This window comes from Rhineura floridana, chromosome 11, assembly GCF_030035675.1.
Source record: "Rhineura floridana isolate rRhiFlo1 chromosome 11, rRhiFlo1.hap2, whole genome shotgun sequence".
Lineage (NCBI taxonomy): Eukaryota > Metazoa > Chordata > Lepidosauria > Squamata > Rhineuridae > Rhineura > Rhineura floridana.
In genome coordinates, this window is record NC_084490.1 from 11,795,218 (window position 1) to 11,819,913 (window position 24,696).

Consider the following 24,696-nt stretch of genomic DNA (forward strand, 5'->3'; position numbering starts at 1 on the left):
TGCCTTTACATAGCACAGTCCTGCTGGCTCTGGCCGGTGGCCCATCTAATCCAGCATCCTGTTCTCATGGTGGCCAACCAGATGTCTATGGGGAATCTGCAAGCAGGATGAGCTCAGCAGCACTCTCTCACTCCTGTTCCCCAGCAAGTGGTATTCAGAGGCATAATGCCTCTGTTAGTGAAGGAAACATAGCTATCATGAGTTGCAGCCATTGATAGTGTTATGCTTCATGATTTTGTATAATACTTTTAAAAACATCTGAGTTGGTGGCAATCATGTCTGGCAATTTAATCTTGTGCTGTGGGAAGAAGGCTTCCTTTCTTCCCTTCAGAATCTTGCAACATTCAGCTTCATCAGATTAGTCTGGGTTCCAGAATTAGGAGTGAAGGGGAAAAAAGCACCCTTCTCTGTATCCACGTTCTCCACACTGTGTATATACACAAAAACGACAGTACATTAAATAGCTAACAATCTGGGGCTCTTTCATGATGTGCCAACCCAACTACCTGAGGTGGCCACCTCACTCTGCCTAACAGCAGGGCGGCCATGAACAGACACTGGTCCAGAACCTCTTGCCAACAGTCTTCTTATGGCGGCCTTCATCTCCTTGTTCTTCAGCGCATAGACAGTAGGGTTCATAAAGGGGGTAATAGAGATGTAGAAGACGGAGAACACTTTATCAACTGTGAACCGGGCGTCTGGACGCAGGTAAATCAATATACAGGGCCCAAAGTACATGGTGACCACAATAAGGTGAGAGGTACATGTGGAGGCAGCCTTGGAGCCTTGGGAATGGATTGTGGAGAGAATGAGTGCATAGGAAAGAAGCAAGGCAATGAAACATACTAGTGACAAAATGCCACTGTTGGTCACCATCATGACCTCCAGGGGATAGATGTCAATGCAAGCCAACTTGATGACCAGGGGAATGTCACAGAAAAAGTTGTCCACCCGATTGGGCCCACAGAAGGGTGCGTTAATGGTGAAACCTATTTGCACACTGGTGTGGAGGAGCCCACCAACCCAGGAGGCTAGCACAAGCCCTATGCAATGGCGCCGGCTCATGAGTGAGGCATAGCGGAGAGGATGGCAGATGGCCACGCACCGGTCATAGGCCATAGCTGTTAGCAAGAGCATCTCGCTGCCTACAAAGAGGTGGAGGAAGAATATTTGGGCCATGCAGCCCTGGAACGAGATGGCTTGGCGTTGGGCAAGGAAATCAAAGATATACCTTGGGGTGGCAAAAGAGGAGATGCACAGATCCAGTAAAGCCAGGTGACCTAGCAGAAAGAGCATGGGGGAATCGGATAGGTGGTGATTGCTGATAATTGCCGAAAGGATGAGAATGTTGCTGAAGAGAGTAGCTGTGTAAAGGAGGAGGAAGAAGACAAATAAGAGGACTTTGACTTCCCAGGTTTCAGAGAGACCCAGCAGGACAAACTCGGTCACCATTGTCTGGTTGCCCCACGCCATCCACTTTTTGCTATCACTGAGAAAATTGGGGAGGGAGAAAGGAGACAGCAATGAGATACTTCCATTCCTTCATAGCCTTAGGTTAAGTCAAGAAAAAGCACACCTGTGTGTCTGCTGCTGTTATCACTCTGGGCTGTGTTGTCCCAGTGGAACCTACATTATACACAGGAATATAGACAGCTATCTGATACTGAGTCAGACCATTGCTCTGTCTACAAAAGGGATGGGGAATCTGTGGCCCTCCAAATGTTATTGGACTCCAACTCCTATCAGCTCCAAACAGCAAGGCCAATGGTCCAGGGACGATGGGAGGACCACAGGATCCCTCTCCTTTATTTAGACATATTTTCCAACTTTCATGAAGATAAGAATGCTGCCTTATGTTGAGTCAGACAGGTGTTTGTCTATTTAGCTCAGTATTGTCTACACTGACTGGCAGTGACTCTTCAGGGTTTCAGACAGGAGACAATTCCCAATCCTACCTGGAGATTCCGGGACTGAGCCTGGAGCCTCCTGCACACAAAGGAGAGCCTAAACTGTTGAGTTATGGCCCTTCCCCATCCTACCATCTCCTCTAAGAATGTTGTGGATACCACAAAAAAGGGGGGGAACCTAAGGGCACAAAAAAGCCTCCCCAAAGAAGCTCAATAAAGACTGGACTTGCCCTGTGGTCACAGAAAACTGTGGACATCTTTACTGGGAGCAGGGCAGAAAAATAGGAGAGGGAGAATTGGACGGAATATCCAGGGAGAATGGAATGGAGCATCCAGGTAAAGGACATGACTGGATGGAGCACTGAACAGGGGACATGTTGGTCTTTTCTGTTCTATTCTGTTCATGTTCAAAGAAACATCTAGATGTATCTGAGCATCACTCAAAAAAAGTAACTATGACAACTCCAGTTTCCCATCAGGGAAATGTGGTTCAAACCATTGTGGGATGGGTGAGGAGGAAGGAGACCAGGGCTCCAAAATGGCCTCTGGGCTCTCCAGCCCACAAGCCCCACTTTGCAAGGGAGAAAATTGGGAGGGGGTGAAATCCTAGAATGGGGGAAAGGAAAGAAGAACAAGAACATGGACTTGTTGACGGTAGAAGTGAAAAGATGGAGGAAGGAAAAGGAATGACTCAGATGGATATACAATTTTAACCTAAAGTCTTTAAACAAAAGAACAGACGTGGATGCTGTTTGGTATGGATGGAGACTGATGAAGGTGTGCACTCTGAGTAGGGGTGTGCTAGGATTCTGCCCAATTTGAATTTGGAATGACATTTTCCATTAATTTCCTTATTTGTTATCCTTGTGTATCGGATTTTTATGTAGTGATTTTCTATGGCTATTATTGGGAAAACATCTTTTAAAGAAACCCTGTGTCTAAGATACTGATGTTAATATTTTTATCAATATTTCCTTCAATTTATGAATATTTCCTTCAATCTATCGACACCTCCTTTTCAAATATCAATATTAATACCGTTATTTCCAATGGGGGAAAAACAGCTCAGTAAAAACAGTGGCAAAGAATGAATTGAAATCGATAACAGCTTAAGCTGATGGAATATTTTGAAACTGGCTCTGGCCAGCAGATCCCATCCCTAATCAGAGTCTCCCAGTCCTGGGATGCCGTCTCTGTCACACACCCTGGGGGTGGGCCCCCTTCTAAATAAAATCTGCTGTATGAGACCACACAAGGCAGCTTCTCTGCATGGTACCTTCTCCTTAGAACCTCCTCTGAGTGAACCCCTCGGTCCTCTATATCAGCTCTGAAGTGCCCCAAACAGTTGTGCTCCAGGCATCCCACAGGGTTACAGTGTATTTTAAAGCATATCCCTTCTCTTAGGAAAATATTCACATAAGAAGAGCCCTGCTGGGTCAGGCCCAAGGCCCATCTGGTCCAGCATTCTGTCCTCACTGTGCAAGCAGACAATAGAGCTATGATGGTTATGCTCTGCCTCCATGGCCAGAGGCAGCATCTTTCTGAGTATCAGTAGCTGGGACCTGTAGGAGGGGAGAGTGCTGTGGCGCTCAGGTCCTGCTTGAGGGCTTCCCATAAAGGGCATCTGAAGAACCACCGTGAGAAGAGGATGCTGGATTAGATGGGCCACTGGCCTGATTCAGCAGAGCTCTTCTTTTGTCCTCATGTTCCCCACTTGTAATTCCCAGCAACTGGCATTCAGAGGCCTTTTGAAAAATAAATATACACTCTCATCTGGTTTTTACCCACCTGTAAATCTAAAAAACAATTTCTTGAGGTTTTCTTGAGCCGCTTCTCTGGAGGTTGAGCTTAGCATCAGGATGGAGGTGCTCAGTCCATTTCCATCTTCTGCCTGTGAGTGATGTGGGCAAGAGACATCTGTGGAGATGTTATATCTGCTTAAAAGGCAGGATGAACAGCAAATCAAGAGACAATGGAGTGTGTGTGTGTGTGTATTAATTGCTTGTTCCTTTCTCAAAGGAAATGCGTTAGCTGGTGATTTATCTGCTTTAGGGAGTTAGTGGGAGGGGGGCAGGGAGGGAGACTTTGTAGCTAAGGCAAGTATTACAGAGATGTCCTCAAGGGTACCCTGTGTGTTAGTTTGACTTCTGGCTTGGCTTCCTATATAGACTGTAGGGGATAACAAAAAAGGGTGGGGGAAGAAGAAGGGTATGATTTCCTCCACCTGAATGTGTGGTGCCACCTCCTCCCCATGGAATAATCTCCCACTGCCCCAATCCGAAAAGAAAGCAAGATGAAAGGAACAAGTAGGGCTAGTATTGAATACTCCCCTAACTGGACAATAAGATTAATGAGAAGAGTTGTGGCTGTATTATCACCCAGGTGCCTGGTTGTTCTGGCACCCTGGACATGCCCCTTAACTCCTTGGCCCTTTTGGCTTTACTCTACTGTTGGCTGTGGAAAGCCAACAAGTTCCTGTGCCTGTTTGGCCATCACTTAGCCCAGGTGGTAACTGAGAACCAACATGTCACCCCCAACAAGTACCAGCCCAAGTAAAATGATTATTGCTTGCATTTCTTAAGGGTTAGGATCCTCATTGGGCACATGAAACTCTCTTGGCATAATACAGTTCTGCATGAGGTCACATCTTCCGCAGCCTGTTGGAGGCAGATAGGAGTTGTAGTCCAAAACTGCCAGAGGGCACCGGTTGTGGAAGGCTGCACAGTACTCAAGTCCAAGCACACTCTGAACTTTGGATTCCCAGTTAGTTTTGTTCAGGGCCCACTCATTCCCTCCCTAAGTCTGCCCCCACTCTTTGGTGGCAAATGTCAAGTATCCAGTTTCTAGTGGCTGAGCATACCCTTCCATTCTGCTGGCAACTCCTCCTTCCTCCAGCAAAGTTCTTGACACAGTTCTCAATTTATCTTAAGTAACCACTTCCCTCAGGAATCAAAGTCTTTCAAGTATTTAATTCCCAAAGGACCTCATGGTTCAGCCTGATAGTTTGCCCAGCAGCTCCGTGGGTCATTTCAGGACAGGTTGCTCTAATCTCAGCTAGTTCCCCTCCTTGCATCTTCTATCATTGCCTCATCTACCTTTACCCTTTCCTTTTCTATGTGTTTGTTGTTTTTCTTCAGGATACGTAGGGACCCCTCAGGGAACTGGAAACCCTAACCCTGGACTTAATAGTCCTACACACACACACTCTGGCCCAATAGGTGGAATTGTGTATCGTTGCACTTCCTTCAAAAGAAGGTCAGCCAGCCCTGCTGCATTTGGGGGCACCACTCACCATCTGCCCAGAGGCACATGTTACCAAATACTCCAAGAATGAAGTGTGTGTGTGTGTGTGTATTAACTGCTCATTCTTTTTCAAAAGGAACTGCATTGGCTGGTGCCTTATCTGCTCTTAGGAAGTTAGTGGGTGGGGGAATAGTTTGTAACTAAGGCAAGTGTTACAGTGAGGTCCTCAAGGGTGTCCTGTGTGCTGGTTTGACTTCTGGCTTGGTTTCCTGCATAGACAGCAGGGGATAAAATAAAATGGGTGGGGGCAGAACAGGGGTATGATTTCCTCCACCTGAATTTGTGGTGCCACCTCCTCCCCATGGAATAATCTCCTACTGCCCCAAATTGAAAACAAGGAAAGATGAAAGGAAGAAGAAGAAAGGAAAAGTGTATAAGATATTTAGGGTTATATTTAACATTAGCCATGTTTGGAGCAGACCCACTGAAATTAATGAAACTAAGTTGGACATGTCTTTTAATTTCAATGGGCATACACTGAGTAGGACTAGCATTGAATAAGTGAATAACATGATTAAAGAGAAGATTTGTGGCTATATTATTACCCAGATGCCTGGTTGATATGGCACCCCAAATATGCCTTTTAACTCCTTGGTTCCTTTGGCTTTGCTCTATAGGTGGCTGTGGAAAGCCTACAAGGGCCTGTGCCTCTATTTGACCAACAATTAGCCCAGGGGAAAACTCAGAACCAAGATGGCATCTCCAACAAGTACTGTCCCAAGTAAAATGATTATTGCTTGCATCTCTTAAGAGTTATGATCTGGATTGGGCACATGAAATTCTCTTGGCAACTTCCAGTTCTGCATGAGGCCACATCTTCTTCAACCTGGTGCTCTCCAGCCTGGCAGGGACAGATAGGAGTCGTAGTCCAAAACTGCCAGAGGGCACCAGTTGTGCAAGGCTGCAGTATTCAAAGCCGCACAGTCTGAAATTAGGATACCTGTTTTCATCTGTTTTTTTTTTTTGCTTTTTGTTCATTAATGCAGAGAGAAATGAAGGTTTTGGACTCAGTGAGGCAACATATTTTGGATTTATTTATTTTATATACTTATTCCGCTTATTCAACAAAAATAGTGATTTGGTTTACATAAACTGCTATAAAATATTCATTAAATTTATGTTCACCGCCCAGAGAGCTATTGCTAGTCGGGCGGTATATAAATTTAATAAATAATAATAATAATAATAATAATAAAACAGCAATAACACCAGACAATTTTATTATTCATTCATTATTGCATGTCTATCCTGCCTTTCCTCCAAGGAGTTCAAGGTGGCATACATGTTTCTCCCCCTTCTCTTTAATCCTCACAACAGCCCTGTGAGGTAGGTTAGCCTGAGAGGCAGTCTCTGCCTCAGAGTCACTCAGTGAGCTACATGGCTGAGCAAGGATTTGAACCCGGGTCTCCCAGGTCACAATTCAACATTCAAGCATAAAAAAACAACAGTAGAGATGATATAATTATCAAAATATTGATAAAATCAACCGTTCTTAGAAACAGATGTACACAATCAAATTACTTGTCTGGCTAGTCTTGCCTATACAAAAAAAAAAAAATGTTTGCAAGTTTAAGAGTTTTGGTTTCCATGAGTTGTTGGCAGAGATTAATTCCCAAACAATGTCTCCTTTCCACCTAAGACTGGATGTCAGGAGCTCCCTTCTGCCTTATAGAACCATGTTTACTATCCAAGGTCCTGAAGAGACACCCCACTTGGCAAGGCTGAATGTCTTCCCCTCTGCAGTTACCTTATGACAGTTCCCAGGGATTCCCCTGGAGCAGCGCCGGGTTTGGAAAACAAATGTTGCAGTGTAGGCTATAGAGCTGCCCAAGACAGAAATCTCTAGGTAAAAACAGGTTTGGGTCAGAGAGGACATCTTGGTGTTTTTGCTGGCAAAGCAGCCCTGTGTTGTTTCCCTTACAGCAATGATTTTCTTGAGGGATTTATTCTCTCCCCCCCACTGCCCCAATAAGATGATCAGTAATTGAAATGTATGAAGCAGGGATTCTACACATTTTTTACATCCCTGGAATCCAGACTCAAATCCCGGACTCTGGATGGGCAGAATTATTTCCAGACTGGACTTGACACCACCCAGTTCCAGTGGGTTCAAGCTCTATTCTGGAAAGAGCATGTGAACCATCCCTTCAGCAGCGAGGGGCTGACTGTAGACCACACTGCACTTCACTTGTACACCCCTTGAGGCCATTCCAGACTGGTTTGTAGGGTCAACTCCAATTCCCCCCTGGGGTTCATTGCTCTGCAGGTTACTGACTATTGTTTACCCCTTCTCAATTTCTTCAAAATATTGTCTGGGAAATTGGATATAGGAACACAGAGAGTTATCTTATGCCGAGTCTGGCCATTGGTCCAGCCAGCTCCATATTGTCTGCACTCCCTGGCAGCAACTCTCCAGGATTTCAGGCAGGAGATGTCAGGCAGGGATTAATAACAGAATCACAGAACCATAGCAGAGTTGGAAGGGGCCTGTAAGGCCACCAAGTCCACCCCCCTGCTCAATGCTGGAAGCCTTAATATAATGTGTTCTTAAACATAAGAAGAACCCTTCTGGCTCAGGCTAGTGGTCCAACTAGTCCAGCATCCTGTTCTCACAGTGGCCAACCAGATGCCGATGGGGAATCTGCAAGCAGGACATAAACTCAGCAGCACTCTCTCACTCATGTTCCCAAGCAAGTGGTATTCAGAGACATAATGCCTCTGTTACTTCAGGCAACATAGCTATCATGAGTCGCAGCCATTCATAGTCTTATCCTCCATGATTTTCTGTAATACTTTTAAAAACATCTGAGTTGGTGGCAATCATGTCTGACAATTTAACCTTGTGCTGTGGAAAGAAGGACCTTCTTTCCCCCCTTCGAAATCTTGCAACATTCAGCTTCATCAGATTAGTCCGGGCTCTAGAATTAGGAGTGAAGGAGGGGAAAAAACCTTCTCTCTATCCACATTCTTCACACTGTGTATATACACAAAAACAACAACAAATTAAATAGCTAACTATTTGATGCTCTTTCATGATGCCCCAAGCCTACTACCTGAAGTGGCTGGCTTACTCTGTCTAATGCGGGTGGCCATGAGTGAACACTTGTCCAGAACGTGTTACTAACAGTCTTCTCATGGCAGCCTTCATCTCCTTGTTCCTCAACGCATAGACAGTAGGGTTCATGAAGGGGGTGATAGAGACGTAGAAGACGGAGAGCAGTTTATCAATCATGAACTGGGTGCCTGGACGCATGTAAATAAACAAAATGGGTCCAAAGTACATGGTGACTACAATAAGGTGAGAGGTACATGTGGAGGCAGCCTTGGAGCCCCGGGAGCGGACTGTAGAGAGAATGAATGCGTAGGAGAAAAGCAAGGCAATGAAAGACACCAGTGACAAAATTCCGCTGTTGGTCACCATCATGACCTCCAGGGGATAGAGGTCAATGCAACCCAGCTTGATGACCAAGGGAAGGTCACAGAAGAAGTTGTCCACTTGATTTGGCCCACAGAAGGGCACATCAATGGTGAAACACAGTTGGACACTTCCGTGAAGTAACCCACCGGCCCAGGAGGCTAGCACAAGCCCTATGCAATGGCGACGGCTCATGAGTGAGGCATAGCGGAGAGGATGGCAAATGGCCACGCACCGGTCATAGGCCATAGCTATCAGCAAGAACATCTCACTTCCCCCAAAGAAGTGGAGAAAGAAAATTTGGGCCATGCAGCCCTGGAAAGAGATGGCTTGGCGTTGGGCTAGGAAATCAAAGAGATACCTTGGAGTGGCAAAGGAGGCCAAGCACAGATCCAGTAAAGCCAGATGAGCTAGCAGAAAGAACATGGGTGAATCGAAAAGGCGATGATCATTGATAATTGATGAGAAGATGAGAATGTTGTTGAAGACAGTAGCTGTATAAAGGAGGAGGAAGAAGACAAATAAAAGGACCTTGACTTCCCAGGTTTCAGAGAGACCCAACAGGACAAACTCGGTCACCATTGTCTGGTTGCCCCACGCCATCCACTTTTTGCGAATCACTGAGAAAATTGGGGAAGGAGAAGGAAACAGCAATGAGATACTTCCATGCCTTCATAGCCTTAAGTTAAGTCAAGAAAGAGCGTACCTGTGTGTCAGCTGTTGTTATTACTCTTGGCTTTATCCCAGTGGTACCTACATTATCCACAGGAACTTAGACAGCTGCCTTAGACTGAGTCAGACCATTGTTCCTTCTAACTCGGTACTAACTCAGGGGTGGGGAATGCGTGGCCCTCCAGATGTTGTTGGACTGCAATCAGCCCGAAACAGCTTGGCCAAAGCTCCAAGGATGATTGGAGCTGGAGTCCAACAATGCTTTGAGGACCACAGGATCCTGTCCATTATGAAGACATCTTTTTTCTGTCTTTTAGGAAGAGAGAAAGCTCCCTCAACATCAGGCAGTCATTGGTCCATTGAGCTCAGTATTGTCTACACTGACTGGCAGTGGCTCTTCAGGGTTTCAGACAGGAGACAACACCCAACCCTACCTGGAGATTCTGGGACTGAGCCTGGGGCCTTTTGCATGCAAAGGAGAGGCTCAGCTGTTGAGCCATGGCCCTTCCCCATCCTACCATCTCTCTAAGAATATTGTGGATAGTGAAAAAAAAAATAGGAAAAACCTAAGAGCACAAAAGTACCAAACAATCCTCCCCAAAATAGCTCAATAAGGACTGGACACGCCCAGTGATCACAGAATACTGAGTGCATCTTTAGTGAGAGCAGGGTGGAAAATCAGGAGAGGGAGAATGGAATGGAGTATCCAGGCAGAATGGAATGGAGTATCCAGGAAAAGGACATGGCTGGCTGGAGCACTGAAGAGGGGGCAACATTTTGATGTTTTCTGTTCTATTCTGTTCATGCTTACAGAAAGACCTAGACATACCTGAGCATCACTCAAAATTATACAGCCACAATAGTTACTGTATACTATAGCCAGCATGGACAGGGCCAGCCCCAGACATGCCAGGGGCCCTTTGGCACAAGCCTGTGCCAGGCCCCAGTGCTCCCTTTCCTCTATTTGCGGCAGGATTGCTGCCGCAGATAGCATGGCGAGAGCTCCGGAGCCCCCGTCATTCCCTTGCTTCTTCAAACTAACTTTCTCGGCTATTGTGTGGTTGTGCAAGCAGCGGTGCCCTTAACCAAGATGGTGGTCAAGTTTCCCTAAACTGAAACTTCAGGGGCTGAAGCCTCTGCTGCCAGCTTAGCTCATGGCAGGGATGTGTGTGCCCTCCCCTCCTCCTCCTCCCTCCTTCCCCCTCCCTCTTGCCCCTTCCCTGCCCCTTCCTTCACCCCTCCTCCTTCCCTTCCAATCCCCTCCTTCCCCTTCCCCCTCCCCCTCCATCCCCTCTCCTCCCTTCCTCCTTCTCTCTCCTCTCCCCCCATGGTCATTTACCCATCCTAACCATGATTGCACGGGAATAAATCCCATGGAACTCAATAAGTATGCAAATGCCTTTCCTCTTGTTCCCCTGTCCTCTCCCTTCCTCCTCCTTTCTTCCTCACCCTTCTCTTCTTTCTTCTTCCTCCCTCCCTCCATCTTCTCCTCCTCCCCATTGTCAGTTTTACCCGTCGTAAGCGCGACAGTACAGGACTGAAGTCCTATGAACTCACTGAGCATGCGAATGATCAAGCCTCCCCTCGTCCTCTGCTCCCCCTCCTGCTTGCTCCCATCCCCCTCCTCCCCTCTGTCCTTCCTCCTTCCTTCCCCCCTCCGCTCCCCATCCCCCATGGTCAGTTTCACCTCTCCTAAGCATGATTGCAGGGGTGTAAATTCCACTGAACTCACTAAGCATGCAAATGATCAATCCATTCTCAGCAAACTTGCACAGGATCCCATTTCTTACCTCCTGGATTAAAAAGCAGAAAGATGGACTATAGGCAAAAAAACCTTCAGGTTTAAGAACGTTCCGATAGCCGACAGATACTTCTATCAAACTTGAAATAGGAGGGAAATTGGACAGCTATAGTGAATATATCAGGGGAGAAGGAGACCTGACTTCTTCTCTGAGATATTGTACAGCCCTACAAATTTGTCAAACTGCAAACATTATTTGGGTTGGTCTTTCACAGTCCAATCCACTTGCTGTGTAGCTTGGAAAAAATTGGTAACATGTGCCTCTGACCATATGGTGAGTAGTGGCAACACCTTCCATCTCCAATTGGAGAATGACTGTACATTTTTGTATGTTTCTTTTTGTGCTTACTTTGCTTCTTTCCTGTGTTACTACTGTTTCTACAGAGAAACTAAAGTAGAAAATTATATTTCTCTCATTTTTCATCCTAGAAATCTGTGTCAAATTTATTTGTGTTAAGTTCAAAGCCTTTTTATTGGTCAATGTGGTAGCCTTGACCTCGCAAAGCAGAATAAATACACCAGGAATGCATTATGATTGCATCAAGAATATTTTGCAGAATACACCTGAAGTGTATTAAATACCAGTCTGGAGGGGTCCTAGCATTCCTATAGCCCACAGATATTTCTATCAAACTTTAAAAAGGAGGGAAATTGGGCAGCTATAGTGAATGTGTAGGGTTCAAATCAAAGCCCCCTTCTCAGGAAGGGCGAGCTAACGCACCCCTCAGCCCTAAATAGGAGTGCAAGCTCTAGCAATTCAATTTACCTGTTAGTGGTCCAGCCAGATACCAAAACATAAAATAGACACACACAAAACTTGCTTGATCAAGAACGGATCTCTGAACTGCACAGACAGGAGTCTGTCAGGGCAGAGAGCATTGTTTATTAGGTGAAGCCTCATTATATAGATTCAAAAGCAAAACAAAGTATAATTATTGCTAAAATCATAACAAAAGGGAATACAGTATTACAGAGATGAAGCAAGCACATTTTCTTTGTTACATTTCTCATCATTCATAAAAGCGAGGAATAGATAAGGAATTTATATACTTGTCAATCTAAGAAACCTAATTTGAGATAAGAATTTAGGGAGGCGAGGAATAGAGTTAGATTGACATCAGTAAAAAGATAAACATAGGGCTAATGTGCCTGCCCACTCAGCAGTATGACGTAAATCTTATGAATACAGTAATCAAAATGTTTTGGGAACACTTAAGAACATAAGAACATAAGAAGAGCCTGCTGGATCAGGCCAGTGGCCCATCTAGTCCAGCATCCTGTTCTCACAGTGGCCAACTAGGTGCCTGGGGGAAGCCCGCAAGCAGGACCCAAGTGCAAGAACACTCTCCCCTCCTGAGGCTTCCGGCAACTGGTTTTCAGAAGCATGCTGCCTCTGACTAGGGTGGCAGAGCACAGCCATCATGGCTAGTAGCCATTGATAGCCCTGTCCTCCATGAATTTATCTAATCTTCTTTTAAAGCCATCCAAGCTGGTGGCCATTACTGCATCTTGTGGGAGCAAATTCCATAGTTTAACTATGCGCTGAGTAAAGAAGTACTTCCTTTTGTCTGTCCTGAATCTTCCAACATTCAGCTTCTTTGAATGTCCACGAGTTCTAGTATTATGAGAGAGGGAGAAGAACTTTTCTCTATCCACTTTCTCAATGCCATGCATAATTTTATACACGTCTATCATGTCTCCTCTGACCCGCCTTTTCTCTAAACTAAAAAGCCCCAAACGCTGCAACCTTTCCTCGTAAGGGAGTCGCTCCATCCCCTTGATCATTCTGGTTGCCCTCTTCTGAACCTTTTCCAACTCTATAATATCCTTTTTGAGATGAGGCGACCAGAACTGTACACAGTATTCCAAATGCGGCCGCACCATAGATTTATACAACGGCATGATATCGGCTGTTTTATTTTCAATACCTTTCCTAATTATTGCTAGCATGGAATTTGCCTTTTTCACAGCTGCCGCACACTGGGTCGACATTTTCATCGTGCTGTCCACTACAACCCTGAGGTCTCTCTCCTGGTCGGTCACCGCCAGTTCAGACCCCATGAGCGTATATGTGAAATTAAGATTTTTTGCTCCAATATGCATAATTTTACACTTGTTTATATTGAATTGCATTTGCCATTTTTCTGCCCATTCACTCAGTTTGGAGAGGTCTTTTTGGAGCTCTTCGCAATCCCTTTTTGTTTTAACAACCCTGAACAATTTAGTGTTGTCAGCAAACTTGGCCACTTCACTGCTCACTCCTAATCCTAGGTCATTAATGAACAAGTTGAAAAGTACAGGTCCCAATACCGAGCCTTGAGGGACTCCACTTTCTACAGCCCTCCATTGGGAGAACTGTCCGTTTATTCCTACTCTCTGCTTTCTGCTTCTTAACCAATTCCTTATCCACAAGAGGACCTCTCCTCTTATTCCATGACTGCTAAGCTTCCTCAGAAGCCTTTGGTGAGGTACCTTGTCAAATGCTTTTTGAAAGTCTAAGTACACTATGTCCACTGGATCACCTCTATCTATATGCTTGTTGACACTCTCAAAGAATTCTAATAGGTTACTGAGACAGGACTTTCCCTTGCAGAAGCCATGCTGGCTCTGCTTCAGCAAGGCTTGTTCTTCTATGTGCTTAGTTAATCTAGCTTTAATAATACTTTCTACCAGTTTTCCAGGGACAGAAGTTAAGCTAACTGGCCTGTAATTTCCGGGATCCCCTCTGGATCCCTTTTTGAAGATTGGTGTTACATTTGCCACTTTCCAGTCCTCAGGCATGGAGGAGGACCCGAGGGACAAGTTACATATTTTAGTTAGCAGATCAGCAATTTCACCTTTGAGTTCTTTGAGAACTCTCGGGTGGATGCCATCCGGGCCCGGTGATTTGTCAGTTTTTATATTGTCCATTAAGCTTAGAACTTCCTCTCTCGTTACCACTATTTGTCTTAGTTCCTCAGAATCCCTTCCTGCAAATGTTAGTTCAGGTTCAGGGATCTGCCCTATATCTTCCACTGTGAAGACAGATGCAAAGAATTCATTTAGCTTCTCTGCAATCTCTCATGAGAGAAGAAACGGAACTTAGAGTCTTATGTTCCTACCCTCTCTAAGTTCCATGATTCATTGCGGCACTAGCTCTGACAATGATGTAGCCTGGAAATAAAATATTCCTAACAAATGCACCAGGGGAGCAGGAGACCTGACCTCCTCCCTGAGATATTGTACCCCTAAAAATTTGTCAAAATCCAAACACAATTTGGGTTGGTCTTTCACAGTCCAATCCACTTCCTGTGTTGCTTAGAAGAATTTGGTAATGTGCCTCTGAGCATGTGGTGAGTGGTGGCAAAACCTGGATTCAGCCCAAACAATAGAAACAAGACATGCTGTGCTGATCTTGTTTTAGCAGGGAGGGAGCAACATTATTAAGCCAGATTATATAGTACAGATAGTCACTTTAAATATGTCTGATTCACTTTGCAATTTTAGTGAAGTTTCCTATAGTAAATAATTTTCTTTTGCTTCTATTTCTGTGAATATGTGAAGTACAGCAAAACTTTGCAAGATTTAAACTAAAAAATCCCTCCAGAAATAATTGTGGAATAATGGTGCTGACAATTCTGCAGAATATTCTCCAGTAGACACCAGGAATGTCCCAGTTTGCACAAAACAGTGGGAAGTGAAATATATTCTAGCAAAATTCTAGGTGTACTCTATGTTTTTAATTGACCATGCTCACCTTTCCTTAAATGAAGTGGTTTAAACATAGTTGACTGAAAACATGCATGTTGGGCAAGCTAAGTTTGTTTTTTCCAACAGCTAGAGTCATTCCTAAGTAACAACATATTGTAATCAGTCTGGTTTTACATGAAACTGCAGTTTCAGATTCAACTGTTAATGCACCTAAAATAGAAATAGAACGTAACCTTCAATTTGTAACATAAAAGGCTGTCTTCACCATCATATAGCATTGACCGAGAAATAGGCTTTGAAATATATAAAAATAAATTTGACACAGGTTTCTTGGATGAATAATGAGGGATATAAAATTTTCTAGATTAGATTCTCTGTAGAAAAAAACAGCAACACAGCAAAGAAGCAAAGTAAGAAGAACTCCAACAAACATACAAAAATATAATGCTCCATCTTTGGAGATGGCAGGTGTTGCTGCCATTCACCATATGCTCAGAGGCACATGTTACCAAATTCTTCCAAGCTACACAGGAAATGGATTGGACTGTGAAAGACCAACCCAAATAGTGTTTGCATTTTGACAAATCTGTAGGGCAGTACAATATCTCAGAGAAGAGGTCAGGTCTCCTGCTCCCCGGTGCATTCACTATAGCTGCCCAATTTCCCTGTTTTTTAACATTTGACAGAAATATCTTTGGACTATAGGTACGTTAAACGGCAAGGTTTTTTGAATCAGAGTCCTGTGAATCCTGTGTTACTACTGTTTCTACGGAAAAACTAACCTAGAAAATTATATTTCTCTCATTTTTCATCCTAGAAATCTGTGTCAAATTTTCAAAGAGTGGCCGTTCATTCGGCCAGATAGGCGGCCTAAAAATAAAATTTTATTATTATTATTATTATTATTTGTATTATTATTATTATTATTATTATTATTTGTATTAAGTTCAAAGCCTTTTTATTGGTCAATGATGAAGACAGCCGTTTGTGTTTCACACTGAAGATTATGTTCTATTTCTATTTTGGGTGCATTAACAGTTTAATCTGAAAGTGCAGTTTGATGTAAAATCAGACTGATTACAATATGTTACTACTTAAACAATGACTCTACCTGTTGGAGAAAACAAACTTGGCCTGCCCAAGATGCATCTTTTCAGCTTAAACCACTCCACTTAAGGAAAGGTGGGCTTGGTCAATTAAAAACAAACTGAGATAAATCCTCATGTCCATTGGAAACTATTCTGCAGAAGTCAGTGCCATTATTCCACAATTGTTTTTGGAGCTTTTTTTTAGTGTTGCAAAGTGTTGCTGTACTTCACATATTCACAGAAACATAAGCAAAAGAGAATGATTTACTATAGGAAACTTCACTAAAATTGCAAAGGAAATCAAACATATCTAAAGTGACTATCTGAACTAAATCAGCTGTCTTAATAACATTGCTCCCACCCAGCTAAAACAAGATCAGCACAGCAAATGTCTTTTTTCTGTTATTTGGGCTGATTGCAGCTCAATTATCAGGTCTCCTGCTCCTGTGGTTCACTTACTATAGCTGCCCAATTTCCCTGCTTTTTAAAGTTTGACAGAAATATCTTTGGACTGTTCTTAAACCGCAAAGCTTTTTGCCTATTAATGAATCAGAGTCTCTGAGTCCTGGGATTCTGTCTCTGTCACACACCCTGAGGGTGGGCCTCCTTTTAAATCAAATCTGCTGTATGAGGCCACACTAGGCGGCTTCTGCTTCTTCCTCCACAACTTTCTATGCATGGTACCTTCTCCTTAGAAGCTCCCCTGACCAAACCCCTCAGTCCTCTATGGCAGCTCTGAAGTGCGCAAATGGATTATGTTTCAGGCATCTAATAGGGTTGCACTGTATCTTAAAGCATAGCCTTTTTCTTAGGAACGTATTCACATAAGAGCCCTGCTGGATCAGGCCAAAGGCATCCTTTCCTCATGGTGCAAGCAGACAACAGAGCTGTGATGGTTATGCTCTGCCTCCATGGCCACAGACAGCATGATTCTGACTATCAGCTACTGAGAACTACAGGAAGGGAGAGGGATGATGAGCTCAGGTTCTACTTCCCATAATGGGCATCTGATGAGTCACTGTGAGGACAGGATGCTGTCCTAGATGGGCCATTAGCTTCATCCAGCAGGGCTCTTTTTATGTCCTTTTGTACCCTACTTGAAATTGCCAGCAACTAGGATTCAGAGGCCTTTTGAAAAAAACTTAATATACACTCATCTGGTTTCTCACCCACCTGTAAATGCAAAAAAGAATTTCTGCAGGTTTTCCAAGCCACTTCTCCAGGAGTTGAGCTCAGCATCAGGATGGAGCTGCTCAATCTACTTCCATCTTCTGCCTGTGAGTAGTGTGGGCAAGAGACATCTGTGGAGATGATACATTTACTTAAAAGGCAGGATGAACAGCAAATCAAGAGAAAATTTAGCTTGTGTGGGTGTGTATTAATTGTTCATTTGTTTTCAGAAGGAACTGCATTAGTTCGTGCCTTATCTGCTCTTAGGGAGTTAGTGGTGGGGGTGAATATTTTGTAATTACGGCAAGCGTCACAGAGATGTCCTCAAGGGTGCCCTCTGTGTTGGTTTGACTTCTGACTCGGTTTCTTGGGTAGATGTCAGGGGATTAAAAAAAATGGTGGGGGCAGAACAGAGGTATGTTTTCTTCTACCTGAATGTGTGGTTCCACCTCCTCCACCATGGAATAATCTCCCATTGCCCCAATCCCCAAACAAGGAAAGATGAAAGGAAGAAGGAAAGAAAAGTGTATTGGATATTTAGGGTTGTATTTAACAGTAGCCCTACTTGAAATAGACCCATTGAAATTAATGAAACTAAGTTGGACATATCATTTAACTTCATTGGGTAGGACTAACATTGACTAAGTGAATAACAAAAAGATTTGTGGTTATACTATTACCCCGGTGCCTGGTTGGTCAAGCACCCTGGACATGCCCCTTAACTCCTTGGCTCTTTTGGCTTTGCTCTATAGGTGGCTGTGAAAAGCCAACAAGGGCCTATGCCTCTATTTGGCCATCATTAGCCCAGGTGAGAACTGAGAAACAACAGCTCATCCCCCACAAGCACCATCCCAAGTAAAATGATTATTGCTTGCATCTCTTAAGGGTTAGGATCCTCATGAGGCTCATGAACTCTCATCCTGCAGTTCTGCATGAGGTCACATCTTTTCCAGCCTGCTGGGGGGAGATAGGAGTTGTAGTCGAAAACTGCCAGAGGGCACCAGTTGTGGAAGGCTGCACAGTACTCAGGCCAAGCACAGTCTGAACTTCGGATACCTAGTTAGTTTTGTTCAAGGACCTCTCATTCCCTCCCTAAGTCTGCCCTCACTCTTTGGTGGCAAACGTCAAGTATCCAGTTTCTAGTGGTTGAGCATACCCACCTATTCTGCTGGCAACTCCTCCTTCCTCCAGCAAAGTTCTTGACCCAGTTCTCATTTTGTCTTAAGTAACCCCTCCCCTCAGGAATCAAAGTCTTTCAGTATTTAATGGTCCAGTCTGTTTAGTTTGCCTCAGCAGCTTCATGGGACACTTCAGGACAGGTTGCTCCAATCTCAGCTAGTTCTGCTCCTTACATCCTCTGACATTGTCTCATCTACCTCGTGCCTCCTTTAACCTTTCCTTTTTTCTGTGTTGTTTTTCTTCAGGATATTTAGGGACCCCTCAGGGAACAGGAAATGCTTGTTTTCCTTTAAGGACATTTTTCTACTTACCATTTGGGGAGGGTTCTAAGGAACCCAGGAAATGTGCTTGAGCGTGTTGGCATGAGGCCTAGTAGTTTTCCATCAAGTCTGAAAGTTTTGAAAGTTAAGAGGAGTTATGTCTTTGCCCAGTCTGGGAATGGACAGTGAAGGCCGTTGTTATGGTAACCATCAAGATATAGATTGGGAAAGTTCTAACAGAGTCTGTGAGTTGTGTCCTTCTGCATCATGCCTCTGACCTGAGAGGCTGTCTTACTTTTGCTTTCGGAGAGAAATGTGCTGTAGAGCTGGGGGGGGGGAAACTGCTGAAAAGCCTTAATGTCTTAATAAAGACTCTTAACATGCTCTAATGCTCTGAAGAAGTTTCTTGCTCAACTTAACTCCAAAGTAATGTATGCTGTTTCACGCAACAACGCACACACACCAACAGGGGTTATGGGCCCAGATCCACAGCGCATTACACGGGAGTAAGTTGCTGGTCTGAACGGCAGACGGAGTTCCAGAGAGGGCAGCTTGATTGATTGTACCAGACGGAGGTGAGCAACATGGCTGTAAACCTGTCTGGGGGAGGCTTGCCGATGGAACGGCTTAATGAAAAGAATTATGGCAGCTGGAAGCTGAGAATGCGGGCTTTGCTAGTAAAAGAAGATTTATGGGAAGCTATTGAAGGTACACCCCCTGCACCCCTTACAGCGGCTTGGACTAGGAACGATGAGCGAGCTCAAGCTTTTATACTTCTGGCTCTATCAGACTCTCAACTGCTACACGTGAGGGATGTTACAAACGCCAAACAGATGTGGGACCGGTTGGAAGGCATTCATGTGCAACAGACTGCGGGATCTAGATTGTGTTTGGCACGGAAGCTTTATCAAATGCGCTTCACAGGTGAGTGCGACATGTGTGAGCATCTCACGGAATTCAGACGCCTGTTTGCTGAGCTGACAGACCGAGGCGTCGAACACTCTGAACTTCAGAAGACCTATCTGATCCTGGCTTCACTCGATGGGACTTGGAATAATATGGTCATGGCTTTCGAAGCCATGCCTGACGGAGGTTTGAACGTTGCGTTTATTGAGGAAAAGCTGACCCAAGAATGGCAGCGGAGACAGGAGGCGAAAAGAGCCGAGTCGATGGAAGCTGTCAGAAGCAAAGAGGTGAAAAATGCCGTGCCGAAGGATAATAAACAGGAGCAGCAACAGAGGCTGAAGGCTTGTTTTATTTGCGGAGATCGACGGCATCTACAGCGGGAATGTCCAGTCAAGCGAAACTCCAGGGACGGAGGCTTGAAGCAAGGAAGTGTGAACTTTGTTTGTAAACAGAAGTCTCAAGATTTACGACCTGTTAATTGGCTTCTTGACAGTGGGGCAAGCCATATATTAATTAAAGACAGAAGTTTGTTTTATGCTTCAGAAAAAGTGCAGAATTTTGTTTTACTTGCTGATGGATCGCGTAAGAACGTGGAAGCCCGAGGTCTGGTGAAGTTTGACAAGCTTGGAATAATGTCAGAATGTTTGTTTGTTCCGGAATTGGCTCATAATATATTATCAGTGAGCAAACTGGTGAGTTGTAATTATTCAATTTTGTTCCACAAAGACCAATGTTATATAATGAGGGGAGATCAAGTGTGTTTGCAGGGAAGCCTTAATGATTCACAGTATGTAATAAAGAGCAGTCAAGCAGGGTGTGCTGTGTTAAATGCTGAGGCACAGGTACATCAGGGCTGCGTCCATGAATGGCATCAAAGGCTGGGGCATGTAAACCTTGACACGATAAAGAAAACCCCTTTGCACAGTGAAAACATGCGTTTAAAGGATTGTGGACAGTTAATGGACTGTGATGCATGTAATAAAGCTAAAATGACTATTGCACCAATAAACCGGGAGGCTGAGAGAACCACAACAGCTCCCTACCAGCTAGTTCATGTTGATTTAGCAGGGCAATAAATGCTTCACGAGGAGGTGCGAAATTCTTCATGGTACTGGTAGATGATTTTTCAAGATTTTGTCATGTTTTTCTGTTAAAGCATAAAAGTGAAGCTGAGCAGAAGCTGAAACTGTTCATTAAGAAAATCAAAACTCAACACGGCGTCACAGTGGGGGCTATACGCTCGGACCAAGGTGGGGAATTCACGAATAAGGCATTGAGTGACTTTCTGGAGAGTAAGGGAATAAACCAGAATTTCACTGCTCCATTTAGCCCATTTTCCAATGGAACTGCTGAGAGAAAAAATAGGGTGCTTGGGGAAGCAATGAGAGCCATGCTGATGGATTGCAGTTTAGGGAATTCTTTCTGGGCAGAAGCAATTCTTTATGCGAATTACATTCACAACAGGGTATTACACAGTGCTATTGGAATGCCTCCTTATGAGAAACTTACTGGCAGAAAGCCTAAAATCGAACACATTCAAAAATTCGGGGCAAGGTGCTGGATCCACATTCCACAGGGAAAAAGGAGGGGCAAGCTTGCGCCCAGAGCACAGCAAGGTTTTGTTTTGGGATTTCAGAATGCATATTTCAGAGTTTGGTGTCCAGAAACACAGCAGTTAATTCTGAGCAGAAGCATTAAAGTCTCAGAAAAGCCTTGGGATCAAAGGCAGACAGTTATTCTTACAGGAACAGATGACACACAAACACGAACACAATCACAGACATTTAAGCCAGATCTTGACATTAAAGTGGAAGGCACACAAATACCTCTCAGAGCCAACAGAGCGCCACTTTGTTCAGGGCTTCACAGCAACCTCCCCATCACAGCTCAAGACTGGATAGAGCACATCCAGAATTGTGGATTTGCTTAACTGCTCCAAGAACTCTGATAAACAGTTGTGACCCTGAAATCTCGGGTCACTGTGGTCCTCAACAAGCCTATTTCATGCTCTTCTCCTCTACTTGGAACAGGAGGATAAGTGTTTTATTCTTCCAATTGTGTCTATCTCTTCCATTTCCCTGATCTCGCTGTCTTGTTTGCCCTTCGGTGACCCAAACTCCTGCCATTTGCATCCCCAGCCATCATGGACACTGGATTGGGCTGATGGGAGTTGTAGCTCAAAAAAGTAACTTTCCAAGCTCTGTGTGTTCCCCATTGCGTCTAGGCCTGCATTTCAACCCATCACATCCATCCTGCCTCATATACAGCAACAGTGAGATTCTCTGTCTCAATTTATCTCGCTGTAGCTCAGAAGTGATACTAAGCAGATCTGATTAAAATGTGAACTTAATGGATTTATCTCCCAGTTTCTAATCCCGATGTGGATAAAAAGTCCAGAAGAATTAATCTGAACCTTGAGAGCACATAGAGCTGGAAAAGGGAGTGGGAAAGAGCCTCACTTTCCCAACTTCCTCCTTCAGCTCTATGTATTTTTCAAGGGAGAAAATGCCAACCACCCTCACCACCCCATGTCCATAGTGAGAGGGGGGCTTCGTCAGTGCCAGGGGAAGACTTCAGGGGCACTCTTGTGCACCCACAAGCACCATATTGATGACCCCTGCAGTAGATAATAGTCATAGAAACACCAACAAACACAGGCTACGAAAAATGCTAAACATATTAATCACTGTGGTACAGTTAGGTAACTTGAGTCTCTGGACTTAATGACCTTACACCCCCATCCCTGGACTTAATAGTCCTACACACACACCCTCTGCCCTATTGGTGGCAATGTGTATCATTGCACTTGCTTCAAAAGATGGTCAGCCAGCTCTGCTGTGTTTCGGGGCACCACTCACCATCTGCTCAGAGGCACATGTTACCAAATTCTTCCAAGCTCCACAGCAAGTGGATTGGACTGTGAAAGACCAACCCAAATTGTGTTTGCATTTTGATAAATCTGATATCTCAGGGAGGAGGTCAGGTCTCCTGCTCCCCTCGTGCATTCATTATAGGTGCCCAATCTCCCTGCTTTTTAAAGTTTGATAGAAATATCTGTTGGTTATAGGTACATTCTTAAACTCCAAGGTTTTTTGCCTATTAGTGAATTATGTTTTTATTTTGTGTTGTATTTGTTTTAACAGTATGCAAGTCGCTTGGGGACTTTTGGGGATCAAGCAACTGATAAATCTAAATTATAATAACATTAATAACAACAAAACAATAATTGCTATTATTATTATTGTTATGACCATGCGGGTTGGGATGGATGATTCCTGTGGGTCCCCTTTCCAGCCTCTGATTTAGAATCCTGTGCCTTGGAATGAGGAACTCTCTGCTGGTCAAATGAGTCTTTTGTTAACCAAATAGATTGGCCAGGTAAGAGAATGGGCCGATCAGTTGCCTAGCAACAGTGAATGGGCCAGGGAGACCCTTTTGTCATTTAAACTCTGCAGGAAAGCCTCCCCCCCCCCCAACTCCTGGCAGCTAGCAGAAGTTGTGCTTGTAGTTTTAGTGTGTCTAGAGAATTGCTGGGAACTGGAAGGCAGAGAGAGACTGGCTGTCTGCACCATGGCCTTTGGGGTGCCTCCTGCAACCCAGATGGAAAAGCTGGGTATTGGACTGCTGACACATTGAACCCCTCCATCTTTGAGCTCAGGTTGGAATGTGTGTAAATAAACAAACCATATTTCATAAAGACACCGCAGTCTCCGCTGACCTTCTTCCCAAAGGAAACCAAACCCTGGAGGAGTGCAGGGACCCCGGAAATCTCACCACTCGGAGATTGGGGGAGGAGCTCAACACTATTATTATTATTATTATTATTATTATTATTATTATTATTATTATTATTATTATTATTATTATTATTATTATTATTATTATTATTATCTCTCCCCACGATATGAAGCTGGGTTCATCTCCTTGAGTCACCACCTCTGAAGGGAAAAGTCACCCAAGGACATTCAAGCTGTTCATGAGCATGGTAGGATCTGAACATGAATTTTGACCCTCTAGGGTCCTGGATTAAAGTGCTCCATGGAAATAGCCATTGAAATTGCAAAGTCAGCACTGATTACAGCCTCCCTACAGACATCCTTCTTTTTGCCCATTCATTATTATTTGTGCTCACGACGCCAACAGGTCAGTCATAAATGATGCCACCATCAATACTCTTTGTGTCTGTAAACCTTTTGGGACAGACATACTGCCTCATTTCCAATCAGTGCATATCTTGTAACTTCTTGCTGACATCCCATAACTTTTCATACCACAAATATTCAGGGTTTTGTTTTGTTTTTGGTCCCGGTCTTGTTGCTCAATAGCCCCTCTGGACAGCAATAATGTGGTAGCCTTGAACTACCAAAGAGAATAAATCCACCAGGAATGCATTATGAGTGCATCAAGAATATGTTCCAAACTACAGCTTCAATGAAATACAGCCTGGAGGGGTCTTAGCATTCCTGACAACAGCTATTTTAAATCGGTCACTGAACTGATAGATGTGACAGGATTTTCCTCTGATTTTTATGTTTTTTTCTTCATTAATGCAGAGAGAAAAGAAAGTTTTGGAGTCAGTGAGACACCATATTTTGGATTTATTTCTTTTATTTACTTAGTAAGATTTTTATACTGCTTATTCAACAATAATACCAATTTGGTTTACATAATATGCTATAAGATATTCATTAAAATAACAACAAAACCAGACTTTATTTTATTATTTATTATTGCATTTATATCCCACCTTTCCCCCAAGGAGCTCATGGTGGTGTACATGTTTCTCCCTCTTCTCCATTTAATCCTCACAACAGCCCTGTGAGGTAGGTTAGGCTGAGAGGCAGTGTCTGGCTCAAAGTTGCCCAGTGACCTACATGGTTGAGCAGGGATTTGAATCCTGGTCCCCCAGGTCATAGTCCAACACTCAAACAATTTTTTTTAAGACACAGCAGTAGACGTGATAAAATTATCATAATGTAGATTAGATCAACAGGTGTTAAAAACAATGTACATAATCAAATTACATGTCTGGCAAGTCTTTCCTATACAAAAAAAAATGTTTGTAGGTTTCGGAATTTTGGTTTCCATGAGTTGTTGGCAGAGATTAATTCCCAAACAATGTCTTCCTTCAGCCTAAGCCTGGATGTCAAGAGCTCCCTCCCACCCCATAGAACCAAGTTCACTATGCAAAGTGCTGAAGAGTCATCCCCTTTGGCAAGGCTGAATGTCTTCCCCTCTGCAGTTACCTTATGACAGTTCACAAAGATTCCCTTGGAGGGGCGCTGGGGTCTGGAAAATCTATGTT

General features: G+C 44.0%; 2 protein-coding genes across 2 annotated transcripts; both read right to left on the reverse strand.

Annotated features, from left to right (window-relative positions):
• Nucleotides 1-483: 483 nt before the first annotated feature.
• On the reverse strand, nt 484-1,473 carry LOC133367361 (olfactory receptor 4K3-like). The gene has a single exon (XM_061591461.1). The coding sequence runs from the start codon at nt 1,471-1,473 to the stop codon at nt 484-486; it is 990 nt and encodes a 329-aa protein (XP_061447445.1).
• A 4,772-nt stretch (nt 1,474-6,245) lies between these two features.
• Nucleotides 6,246-9,228, reverse strand: LOC133366112 (olfactory receptor 4K3-like). Its single transcript, XM_061588853.1, has 2 exons — nt 8,332-9,228; nt 6,246-6,266 (listed from the first exon to the last, which is right to left on the reverse strand). The coding sequence occupies exons 1-2, from the start codon at nt 9,226-9,228 to the stop codon at nt 6,246-6,248; spliced, it is 918 nt and encodes a 305-aa protein (XP_061444837.1).
• Between the last annotated feature and the right edge of the window lie 15,468 nt (nt 9,229-24,696).

Coding starts and splice junctions, on each gene's coding strand:
- LOC133367361 (XM_061591461.1), bottom strand. CDS start 1,473: ATGGCGTGGGGCAACCAGACAATGGTGACCGAGTTTGTCCTGCTGGGT.
- LOC133366112 (XM_061588853.1), bottom strand. CDS start 9,228: ATGGCGTGGGGCAACCAGACAATGGTGACCGAGTTTGTCCTGTTGGGT. Junction 6,267..8,331: donor CTGCCATGAGAAGACTGTTA/GTAACACGTTCT, acceptor TTGTTGAATAAG/CGGAATAAGTATATAAAATA.